Raw genomic sequence first — 13745 nt, 5'->3', positions numbered from 1 at the left:
TCACTATCTACTAACATCTATTACCTCACTATCTACTAACATCTATTCCCCAGCCCTCACTATCTACTAACATCTATTCCCCAGCCCTCACTATCTACTAACATCTATTCCCCTCAGCCCTCACTATCTACTAACATCTATTACCTCACTATCTACTAACATCTATTACCTCACTATCTACTAACATCTATTACCTCACTATCTACTAACATCTATTACCTCACTATCTACTAACATCTATTACCTCACTACCCTCACTATCTCTAACATCTATTACCTCTATCTACTAACATCTATTCCCCCAGCCCTCATCTATCTATTACTAATCTATCATCTATTACCTCATTCTATCTACTAACATCTATTACCTCACTATCTACTATCTATTACCCCTACTGCCCTCACTATCTACTAACATCTATTCCCCACTATCTACTAACATCTATTACTATCTACTAACATCTATTACCTCACTATCTACTAACATCTATTACCTCACTATCTACTAACATCTATTACCTCACTATCTACTAACATCTATTTACCTCATCTACTAACATCTATTCCCACTATCTACCATCTACTATCTACTAACATCTATTCCCTATCTACAACATCTATTACTACTAACAACATCTATTCCCTCACTATCTACTAACATCTATTACTATCTCATCTATCTACTAACATCTATTACCTCACTATCTACTAACATCTATTTCCTCACTATCTACTAACATCTATTACCTCACTATCTACTAACATCTATTGCCTCACTATCTACTAACATCTATTGCCTCACTATCTACTAACATCTATTACCTCACTATCTACTAACATCTATTACCTCACTATCTACTAACATCTATTGCCTCACTATCTACTAACATCTATTACCTCACTATCTACTAACATCTATTGCCTCACTATCTACTAACATCTATTACCTCATTATCTACTAACATCTATTACCTCACTATCTACTAACATCTATTACCTCACTATCTACTAACATCTATTACCTCACTATCTACTAACATCTATTACCTCACTATCTACTAACATCTATTACCTCACTATCTACTAACATCTATTACCTCACTATCTACTAACATCTATTACCTCACTATCTACTAACATCTATTACCTCACTATCTCCATCTATTACCTCACCCTCACTATCTACTAACATCTATTCCCACAGCCCTCACTATCTACTAACATCTATTCCCCTCACTATCTACTAACATCTATTACCCTCTATCTATCTAAACATCTATTACCTCACTATCTACTAACATCTATTGCCTCACTATCTACTAACATCTATTACCTCACTATCTACTAACATCTATTACCTCACTATCTACTAACATCTATTCCCCCCAGCCCTCACTATCTACTAACATCTATTACCTCACATCTATTCCCCACTGCCCTCACTATCTACTAACATCTATTCCCCCAGCCCTCACTATCTACTAACATCTATTACCTCACTATCTACTAACATCTATTACCTCACTATCTACTAACATCTATTACCTCACTATCTACTAACATCTATTCCCCCAGCCCTCATTATCAAGTTTAAAATATCATTTATTTACCAAACTGTTCAAGAAGCAGACTAGTATGAATTGATAGAGACAAATAAAATATAGTCAACTGCAGTGAAACTGTTTATAATGTTTTACATTTCTCGGTCTACCTCTAAGCCAGCCCGTCACACCCTACTCACCTAGCCAGTCGACCACAACCTACTCACCTAGCCAGCCCGTCACACCCTACTCACCTAGCCAGCCCGTCACACCCTACTCACCTAGCCAGTCCGTCACACCCTACTCACCTAGCCAGTCCGTCACAACCTACTCACCTAGCCAGTCCGTCACAACTTACTCACCTAGCCAGTCCGTCACAACCTACTCACCTAGCCAGCCCGTCACAACCTACTCACCTAGCCAGCCCGTCACAACCTACTCACCTAGCCAGCCCGTCACACCCTACTCACCTAGCCAGCCCGTCACACCCTACTCACCTAGCCAGCCCGTCACACCCTACTCACCTAGCCAGCCCGTCACACCCTACTCACCTAGCCAGCCCGTCACACCCTACTCACCTAGCCAGCCCGTCACACCCTACTCACCTAGCCAGCCCGTCACACCCTACTCACCTAGCCAGCCCGTCACACCCTACTCACCTAGCCAGCCCGTCACACCCTACTCACCTAGCCAGCCCGTCACACCCTACTCACCTAGCCAGCCCGTCACAACCTACTCACCTAGCCAGTCGGTCACAACCTACTCACCTAGCCAGTCGACCACACCCTACTCACCTAGCCAGTCGTCACACCCTACTCACCTAGCCAGCCCGTCACAACCTACTCACCTAGCCAGTCGACCACACCCTACTCACCTAGCCAGCCCGTCACAACCTACTCACCTAGCCAGTCGTCCACATCCTACTCACCTAGCCAGTCGACCACACCCTACTCACCTAGCAGACTAAGGGAGCACAGACAGCTGACCCCCACCTCCCCAAACCAAAACATGTACGAGGGGGTATGTTTTATAGACCATAGACAGTGGATGATTGCGTTCTGCTCAACACGTGGCATCATTATGCAGCAAGACGTGTGAGTGCTGTCGTAGCTAGGGTAGCCTAGTGGTTAGAGCGTTGGACTAGTAACCGAAAGGTTGCAAGTTCGAATCCCCGAGCTGACAAGGTACAAATCTGTCGTTCTGCCCCTGAACAGGCAGTTGACCCAATGTTCCCAGGCCGTCATTGAAAATAATAATTAGTTCTTAACTGACTTGCCTAGTAAAATAAAGGTACAATTTTTTACAAATGAAATATGAAACTGTAGTTGCATGACATGGGCACGCAGTACCTATATTACAAAAAAAACAAACCAAGTGGCAGGTCAAAGGTCAAGCCCTAAACATGTGAAATAGAAATAAAAATACAGCGCACTGAAGATAAGCTTGGAGGATCTAAAATGGTAGACACTGACGATTTTACCATGCTGACAAAAATAGGTATATTTAAACAGACTTCGCACGTGTCCCCAATGACATCCTATTCCCTATAGAGCACATTGGGCTCCTGAGTAGCACAGTGGTCTAAGGCACTGCATCTCAGTGCTAGGGGCGTCACTACAGTCCCTGGTTCGATTCCAGACTGTATCACAACCGGCCGTGAGTCCCATAGGGCGGCGCACAATTGGCCCAGTGTCGTTAGGATTTGGCCAGGGGGGTAGACAGTCATTGTTCAAAATAATTTGTTCTTAACTGACTTGCCTAGTAAAATAAAATGACTTTTAACCAGAGCACTATGGGCCCTGGTAAAAGAAACAGTAGTGAACTATATAAGGAAGAGGGAGCCATTTGGGGCAAAACCATTGGCTTTCAAACATGGAATAATTTCCTTTAGAGAAGCAGCACTTAACCTGATAATCAATATACATGGACCGCCATTCTGTTTATAGGTCAGAGGTCAATTTGATTTAAACTTCTCCTCAATGGCATACTCAGGAAATCTTCCATTCGTGAAATCCGAAGCATTGTCTTTCCGGACAGATAACATTCTAAAGCGATGGTGATGATGATGACCTGTCGGTGCTGACGGCCGTCATGCTATCTCACGTAACACAATGAAATCAGCGGTTAACTGTAACTTACTGCACCTCCGTCCAGACAAACTGCTGATGGGAATTTGCAAGTGGAGTGTGATCTGTACTCCTGCTGTCCTGCGTGTTATTTACAGATGTCTTTTCTTACAAACAGATAGAAAAGGTTGAATGTGGTTTGTGAAAGACAATGATATGTGAAATACCCATTATTTGAAGGCAACAGGCCAAGCAACCCGGTTCAAAGGGAGATTATGCCACTACCTCTGGGACATTACATTTGTCCACATATAGATTTAAAATAGTGAACGCGTCGCTGGAATGTTCCGGCCAATACTATAGTAAAAGAGTGTCCAACGGGTGAGGATGCCTCCCTCCTCCTTCCTGCTTCTCCTCCCCCTCCTCTATCCATCATGCTACTGAAAAGATTCCCAGCAGTCCCTGCTGTGCTCTGGCCAATCAGGTCGGCAGGTCAGTTCCTCTTCCTGGTGGGTTCCTGGTGGGTATCGCTCGTCTCTCCAGGGGCCTGGGGGCCAGGGAACGCATGGTGGTACAGGTGCCTGTGACTGGCTGCAGCAGTATACAGCTTATATAGAGCCTGGAAAGGTGAATAGGAGAGGAGAGGGGAAAAGAGGAGAGAGAGAGAGAGGGATCGTCACTATCTGGCAAAAAAAAAAGAGGGGTGGAATTCTACATATTAACCATTGTCAGAATGCTAAAGATAATTTGTTTCAAATGTGCAATATGGCAAAATACAGAAAGGGTACATCAAATGTAGACTTATACAGAGCCTGAACAACAGCAGAGCAAGAGGTTGCATTTGGGACTTTAACCATTATTGGAATGCTAAAGATAGATAGGAAAACATACAATAGTCCTACACTGACACAACTCCTCCCCCAGTGTACTTACCTCATTTGTGCTTCCCTGTTGCAAAACATATAGAGCAAAACAACAACAAAAACACAGTCTTAGACAAATAATAAAAATATCAAGTGTAAAATAAATATAAATATTAATCAATATTTGTTTTCCTCAGAAACTTAAACTCTAAAAAAGGCTTTGATCATTTCCAGACGTTGTATTGTTCAACGCGGTCATCTGGGTGTATGTCGCCACCTAGTGGTTTGGATGGCCTATAAATACATGTCTCTAGGTCAGGGGTCTTTTCTACCATGAGAGCTAAATTAACTGCTGATTTTTTTTTTATAGCTTTCAAATAGGAACATTCTCTTCTCCCTGCAACTTCCCCTGGTCCTTAGTGTACAAGAGGAAGTAGTTCACTATGTTTTCTGTCAATATACCTGGTCAAATAATGGTTCATAAACAGGGGGGGCTCTATAAAATCTAAGATTTTTTTCACCAAATTATGTTTTATATTTTCCCAAAATATATTTTCTCAGATTTAAAATTACAATAATTCATAGAGAAACAACAAAATTGGATGTTCTGAGTCCATGTCAATGTTTAAATCACAACAGAATACCATTTTGGTCTGGAACAAAATGAACACATTGTATAATTCCCCATAATTGTGCATCTAGCCCCTTTAATTGCACATCTGGCAGGTGAGGAATGTTCTGTCTTATGTGCCAGTCTAACAATGGTTCTGTAATACTGCTGCTCATTCCGTGGCAAAGCTTTCAAACAGGTAAGGTAAGCCTACTTTCTAGTTAACATTGACTAGAGAAAGTGTTGGGGGGAAAGTATTTCTGTCAACCCACAAGACAGTTATCACATCAACTGACTACACACGGAGAGATCGACAAACGCACGCACCACACAGACAGACGGGCAATATTCCTGGAAATAAATTGGCAATTAATTGTGTTAAGTTTGGCTTTTTAAGCTAACCAGGGGTGGGATAATGTTGATTTAGATCGTAGCTGGGAGCTCGCAGAGTCTTAAACTTGTTAGTGACAGTTTGCATTGGAACAAGTGAAAATCTAATGTACTTTCAGAACTGTTTGGCGAGCTACTCATAGGTAGTCTGCGTGTTACTGGTAGCAATCAAGCTGTTGGAGACCCCTGGTCTAGGTAAAACTGGGGTATTCCTTTGCCCTGAGACATTTCTGGGTTACCTGGGTTACCATGTACTTTCAGAATGATCTGAGTGGGCATTCTATGTTGGATGTCTAGTTTGTCTGTTTCTGTGTTTGGGCCTGATATGGTTCTCAATCAGAGGCAGGTGTTAGTCGTTGTCTCTGATTGGGAACCATATTTAGGTAGCCTGTTTTGTCATTGTGGGTTGTGGTTGATTGTCTATGTTAGTTGCTTGTGTCAGCACAGTTCTCATTATAGCTTCACATTTGTTTATTGTTTTGTATTCAGTGTTCAGTGCTTTCTTTAATTAAAATATCATCATGAACACATACCACGCTGCATTTTGGTCCTCCGATCCTTCCAACTACTCCTCCTCAGACGAGGAGGACAACGATCGTGACACAGAACTGTTTGGCGAGCTACTCATAGGTAGTCTGCGTGCTACTGGTAGCAATCAACCTGTTGGAGACCCCTGGTCTAGGTAAAACTGGGGTATTCCTTTGCCCTGAGACATTTCTGGGTTACCCTGTGGTCTAGGACTCTCCAAATCTTGAACCACTTTACCTGTATCTGTCCCGATACCCCAGCAAAAATCGTCTTTTCATTGATCTGCCTTTCATTGATCTGCCTTTCATTTATCTGCAAGTCCAGCCCTTATATTTACCCTCACAATGAAGTGTTTTTTTTTTAAGTACAACAATTTGACATAAACAGTTGATTTCATGAGTTTTACTGACAAATGTCAATAACATAAGGTCTGCCAAAGCAACAACCTAATAAAAAATGAATTTACATGAAGGCTGTAAGTACAGAAATTCTTTGCTCAGTGAGAAATTAATATCCAACTAGTCAGTGACAACTGTGTGGAGTTCGGCGTTTGTGACAGCAACAATGTAAGCTTATTACAGTATTATAGACGCTATGTCCTGGGATTTCCTATGGTCTTCTATGTAGAAGAACCCCTTACAGTATTATAGACACTATGTCCTGGGATTTCCTATGGTATTCTATGTAGAAGAACCCCTTACAGTATTATAGACACTATGTCCTGGGATTTACTATGATCTATGTAGAAGAAACCCCTTACAGTATTATAGACACTATGTCCTGGGATTTACTATGATCTTCTATGTAGAAGAACCCCTTACAGTATTATAGACGCTATGTCCTGGGATTTACTATGATCTATGTAGAAGAACCCCTTACAGTATTATAGACGCTATGTCCTGGGATTTACTATGATCTATGTAGAAGAACCCCTTACAGTATTATAGACACTATGTCCTGGGATTTACTATGGTCTTCTATGTAGAAGAACCCCTTACAGTATTATAGACGCTATGTCCTGGGATTTCCTATGGTCTTCTATGTAGAAGAACCCCTTACAGTATTATAGACACTATGTCCTGGGATTTCCTATGGTATTCTATGTAGAAGAACCCCTTACAGTATTATAGACACTATGTCCTGGGATTTACTATGATCTATGTAGAAGAAACCCCTTACAGTATTATAGACACTATGTCCTGGGATTTACTATGATCTTCTATGTAGAAGAACCCCTTACAGTATTATAGACGCTATGTCCTGGGATTTACTATGGTCTTCTATGTAGAAGAACCCCTTACAGTATTATAGACACTATGTCCTGGGATTTACTATGATCTATGTAGAAGAACCCCTTACAGTATTATAGACACTATGTCCTGGGATTTACTATGATCTATGTAGAAGAACCCCTTACAGTATTATAGACGCTATGTCCTGGGATTTACTATGATCTATGTAGAAGAACCCCTTACAGTATTATAGACACTATGTCCTGGGATTTACTATGGTCTTCTATGTAGAAGAACCCCTTACAGTATTATAGACGCTATGTCCTGGGATTTCCTATGGTCTTCTATGTAGAAGAACCCCTTACAGTATTATAGACGCTATGTCCTGGGATTTACTATGGTCTTCTATGTAGAAGAACCCCTTACAGTATTATAGACACTATGTCCTGGGATTTACTATGGTCTTCTATGTAGAAGAACCCCTTACAGTATTATAGACGCTATGTCCTGGGATTTCCTATGGTCTTCTATGTAGAAGAACCCCTTACAGTATTATAGACACTATGTCCTGGGATTTCCTATGGTATTCTATGTAGAAGAACCCCTTACAGTATTATAGACACTATGTCCTGGGATTTACTATGATCTATGTAGAAGAAACCCCTTACAGTATTATAGACACTATGTCCTGGGATTTACTATGATCTTCTATGTAGAAGAACCCCTTACAGTATTATAGACGCTATGTCCTGGGATTTACTATGGTCTTCTATGTAGAAGAACCCCTTACAGTATTATAGACACTATGTCCTGGGATTTACTATGATCTATGTAGAAGAACCCCTTACAGTATTATAGACACTATGTCCTGGGATTTACTATGATCTATGTAGAAGAACCCCTTACAGTATTATAGACGCTATGTCCTGGGATTTACTATGATCTATGTAGAAGAACCCCTTACAGTATTATAGACACTATGTCCTGGGATTTACTATGGTCTTCTATGTAGAAGAACCCCTTACAGTATTATAGACGCTATGTCCTGGGATTTCCTATGGTCTTCTATGTAGAAGAACCCCTTACAGTATTATAGACACTATGTCCTGGGATTTACTATGGTCTTCTATGTAGAAGAACCCCTTACAGTATTATAGACACTATGTCCTGGGATTTACTATGATCTATGTAGAAGAACCCCTTACAGTATTATAGACGCTATGTCCTGTGATTTACTATGATCTATGTAGAAGAACCCCTTACAGTATTATAGACACTATGTCCTGGGATTTACTATGGTCTTCTATGTAGAAGAACCCCTTACAGTATTATAGACGCTATGTCCTGGGATTTACTATGATCTATGTAGAAGAACCCCTTACAGTATTATAGACGCTATGTCCTGGGATTTACTATGATCTATGTAGAAGAACCCCTTACGGTATTATAGACACTATGTCCTGGGATTTACTATGGTCTTCTATGTAGAAGAACCCCTTACAGTATTATAGACGCTATGTCCTGGGATTTCCTATGGTCTTCTATGTAGAAGAACCCCTTACAGTATTATAGACGCTATGTCCTGGGATTTACTATGATCTATGTAGAAGAACCCCTTACAGTATTATAGACACTATGTCCTGGGATTTACTATGATCTATGTAGAAGAACCCCTTACAGTATTATAGACACTATGTTCTGGGATTTCCTATGATCTTCTAGATTAACCCCTTACAGTATTATAGACACTGTCCTGGGATTTCCTATGATCTATGTAGAAGAACCCCTTACAGTATTATAGACACTATGTCCTGGGATTTACTATGGTCTTCTATGTAGAAGAACCCCTTACAGTATTATAGACACTATGTCCTGGGATTTACTATGATCTATGTAGAAGAACCCCTTACAGTATTATAGACACTATGTTCTGGGATTTCCTATGATCTTCTAGATTAACCCCTTACAGTATTATAGACACTGTCCTGGGATTTCCTATGATCTATGTAGAAGAACCCCTTACAGTATTATAGACGCTATGTCCTGGGATTTCCTATGATCTATGTAGAAGAACCCCTTACAGTATTATAGACACTATGTCCTGGGATTTACTATGGTCTTCTATGTAGAAGAACCCCTTACAGTATTATAGACACTATGTCCTGGGATTTACTATGATCTATGTAGAAGAACCCCTTACAGTATTATAGACACTATGTCCTGGGATTTCCTATGGTCTTCTATGTAGAAGAACCCCTTACAGTATTATAGACGCTATGTCCTGGGATTTCCTATGGTCTTCTATGTAGAAGAACCCCTTACAGTATTATAGACGCTATGTCCTGGGATTTCCTATGGTCTTCTATGTAGAAGAACCCCTTACAGTATTATAGACGCTATGTCCTGGGATTTACTATGATCTATGTAGAAGAACCCCTTACAGTATTATAGACACTATGTTCTGGGATTTCCTATGATCTTCTAGATTAACCCCTTACAGTATTATAGACACTGTCCTGGGATTTCCTATGATCTATGTAGAAGAACCCCTTACAGTATTATAGACGCTATGTCCTGGGATTTCCTATGATCTATGTAGAAGAACCCCTTACAGTATTATAGACACTATGTCCTGGGATTTACTATGGTCTTCTATGTAGAAGAACCCCTTACAGTATTATAGACACTATGTCCTGGGATTTACTATGATCTATGTAGAAGAACCCCTTACAGTATTATAGACACTATGTCCTGGGATTTCCTATGGTCTTCTATGTAGAAGAACCCCTTACAGTATTATAGACGCTATGTCCTGGGATTTCCTATGGTCTTCTATGTAGAAGAACCCCTTACAGTATTATAGACGCTATGTCCTGGGATTTCCTATGGTCTTCTATGTAGAAGAACCCCTTACAGTATTATAGACGCTATGTCCTGGGATTTCCTATGGTCTTCTATGTAGAAGAATCCCTTACAGTATTATAGACACTATGTCCTGGGATTTCCTATGATCTATGTAGAAGAACCCCTTACAGTATTATAGACACTATGTCCTGTGATTTCCTATGATCTTCTATGTAGAAGAACCCCTTACAGTATTATAGACGCTATGTCCTGGGATTTCCTATGGTCTTCTATGTAGAAGAACCCCTTACAGTATTATAGACGCTATGTCCTGGGATTTCCTATGGTCTTCTATGTAGAAGAACCCCTTACAGTATTATAGACGCTATGTCCTGGGATTTACTATGATCTATGTAGAAGAAACCCCTTACAGTATTATAGACACTATGTCCTGGGATTTACTATGATCTTCTATGTAGAAGAACCCCTTACAGTATTATAGACGCTATGTCCTGGGATTTACTATGATCTATGTAGAAGAACCCCTTACAGTATTATAGACGCTATGTCCTGGGATTTACTATGATCTATGTAGAAGAACCCCTTACAGTATTATAGACACTATGTCCTGGGATTTACTATGGTCTTCTATGTAGAAGAACCCCTTACAGTATTATAGACACTATGTCCTGGGATTTACTATGATCTATGTAGAAGAACCCCTTACAGTATTATAGACGCTATGTCCTGTGATTTACTATGATCTATGTAGAAGAACCCCTTACAGTATTATAGACACTATGTCCTGGGATTTACTATGATCTATGTAGAAGAACCCCTTACAGTATTATAGACGCTATGTCCTGGGATTTACTATGATCTATGTAGAAGAACCCCTTACAGTATTATAGACACTATGTCCTGGGATTTACTATGGTCTTCTATGTAGAAGAACCCCTTACAGTATTATAGACGCTATGTCCTGGGATTTCCTATGGTCTTCTATGTAGAAGAACCCCTTACAGTATTATAGACGCTATGTCCTGGGATTTACTATGATCTATGTAGAAGAACCCCTTACAGTATTATAGACACTATGTCCTGGGATTTACTATGATCTATGTAGAAGAACCCCTTACAGTATTATAGACACTATGTTCTGGGATTTCCTATGATCTTCTAGATTAACCCCTTACAGTATTATAGACACTGTCCTGGGATTTCCTATGATCTATGTAGAAGAACCCCTTACAGTATTATAGACACTATGTCCTGGGATTTACTATGGTCTTCTATGTAGAAGAACCCCTTACAGTATTATAGACACTATGTCCTGGGATTTACTATGATCTATGTAGAAGAACCCCTTACAGTATTATAGACACTATGTCCTGGGATTTCCTATGGTCTTCTATGTAGAAGAACCCCTTACAGTATTATAGACGCTATGTCCTGGGATTTCCTATGGTCTTCTATGTAGAAGAACCCCTTACAGTATTATAGACGCTATGTCCTGGGATTTCCTATGGTCTTCTATGTAGAAGAACCCCTTACAGTATTATAGACGCTATGTCCTGGGATTTCCTATGGTCTTCTATGTAGAAGAATCCCTTACAGTATTATAGACACTATGTCCTGGGATTTCCTATGATCTATGTAGAAGAACCCCTTACAGTATTATAGACACTATGTCCTGTGATTTCCTATGATCTTCTATGTAGAAGAACCCCTTACAGTATTATAGACGCTATGTCCTGGGATTTCCTATGGTCTTCTATGTAGAAGAACCCCTTACAGTATTATAGACGCTATGTCCTGGGATTTACTATGATCTATGTAGAAGAACCCCTTACAGTATTATAGACACTATGTCCTGGGATTTACTATGATCTATGTAGAAGAACCCCTTACAGTATTATAGACGCTATGTCCTGGGATTTCCTATGATCTTCTATGTAGAAGAACCCCTTACAGTATTATAGACATTATGTCCTGTGATTTACTATGATCTATGTAGAATAACCCCTTATAGTATTATAGACACGATGTCCTGGGATTTCCTATGATCTATGTAGAAGAACCCCTTACAGTATTATAGACACTATGTCCTGGGATTTACTATGGTCTTCTATGTAGAAGAACCCCTTACAGTATTATAGACACTATGTCCTGGGATTTACTATGATCTATGTAGAAGAACCCCTTACAGTATTATAGACACTATGTCCTGGGATTTCCTATGGTCTTCTATGTAGAAGAACCCCTTACAGTATTATAGACGCTATGTCCTGGGATTTCCTATGGTCTTCTATGTAGAAGAACCCCTTACAGTATTATAGACGCTATGTCCTGGGATTTCCTATGGTCTTCTATGTAGAAGAACCCCTTACAGTATTATAGACGCTATGTCCTGGGATTTCCTATGGTCTTCTATGTAGAAGAACCCCTTACAGTATTATAGACGCTATGTCCTGGGATTTCCTATGGTCTTCTATGTAGAAGAACCCCTTACAGTATTATAGACGCTATGTCCTGGGATTTCCTATGGTCTTCTATGTAGAAGAACCCCTTACAGTATTATAGACACTATGTCCTGGGATTTACTATGATCTATGTAGAAGAACCCCTTACAGTATTATAGACGCTATGTCCTGGGATTTACTATGATCTATGTAGAAGAACCCCTTACAGTATTATAGACACTATGTCCTGGGATTTACTATGATCTATGTAGAAGAACCCCTTACAGTATTATAGACGCTATGTCCTGGGATTTCCTATGATCTTCTATGTAGAAGAACCCCTTACAGTATTATAGACATTATGTCCTGTGATTTACTATGATCTATGTAGAATAACCCCTTATAGTATTATAGACACGATGTCCTGGGATTTCCTATGATCTATGTAGAAGAACCCCTTACAGTATTATAGACACTATGTCCTGGGATTTACTATGGTCTTCTATGTAGAAGAACCCCTTACAGTATTATAGACACTATGTCCTGGGATTTACTATGATCTATGTAGAAGAACCCCTTACAGTATTATAGACACTATGTCCTGGGATTTCCTATGGTCTTCTATGTAGAAGAACCCCTTACAGTATTATAGACGCTATGTCCTGGGATTTCCTATGGTCTTCTATGTAGAAGAACCCCTTACAGTATTATAGACGCTATGTCCTGGGATTTCCTATGGTCTTCTATGTAGAAGAACCCCTTACAGTATTATAGACGCTATGTCCTGGGATTTCCTATGGTCTTCTATGTAGAAGAACCCTTACAGTATTATAGACGCTATGTCCTGGGATTTCCTATGGTCTTCTATGTAGAAGAACCCCTTACAGTATTATAGACGCTATGTCCTGGGATTTCCTATGGTCTTCTATGTAGAAGAACCCCTTACAGTATTATAGACACTATGTCCTGGGATTTACTATGATCTATGTAGAAGAACCCCTTACAGTATTATAGACACGATGTCCTGGGATTTCCTATGATCTATGTAGAAGAACCCCTTACAGTATTATAGACGCTATGTCCTGGGATTTCCTATGATCTTCTATGTAGAAGAACCCCTTACAGTATTATAGACATTATGTCCTGTGATTTACTATGATCTATGTAGAATAACCCCTTATAGTATTATAGACACGATGTCCTGGGATT

General features: G+C 40.0%; 1 protein-coding gene across 1 annotated transcript in view; it reads right to left on the bottom strand.

The window, feature by feature from the left end:
- Positions 1–1307: 1307 nt before the first annotated feature.
- Positions 1308–13745, bottom strand: part of atl1 (atlastin GTPase 1) — a 46781-nt gene continuing 34343 nt past the window's right edge. The window contains exons 14-15 of the mRNA XM_065004375.1: positions 4541–4555; positions 1308–4226 (exon numbers count right to left, since the gene is read on the bottom strand). Of these exons, the coding sequence (XP_064860447.1) occupies positions 4101–4226; positions 4541–4555 (141 nt within the window). The 3' untranslated portion in view covers positions 1308–4100. The remainder of the gene's footprint in view (positions 4227–4540; positions 4556–13745) is intronic.

This window comes from Oncorhynchus nerka, linkage group LG18 (genome assembly GCF_034236695.1).
Source record: "Oncorhynchus nerka isolate Pitt River linkage group LG18, Oner_Uvic_2.0, whole genome shotgun sequence".
Lineage (NCBI taxonomy): Eukaryota > Metazoa > Chordata > Actinopteri > Salmoniformes > Salmonidae > Oncorhynchus > Oncorhynchus nerka.
The sequence above is the reverse complement of the archived record's forward strand: the minus strand, read 5'-3'. Positions and strand labels throughout refer to the sequence as shown.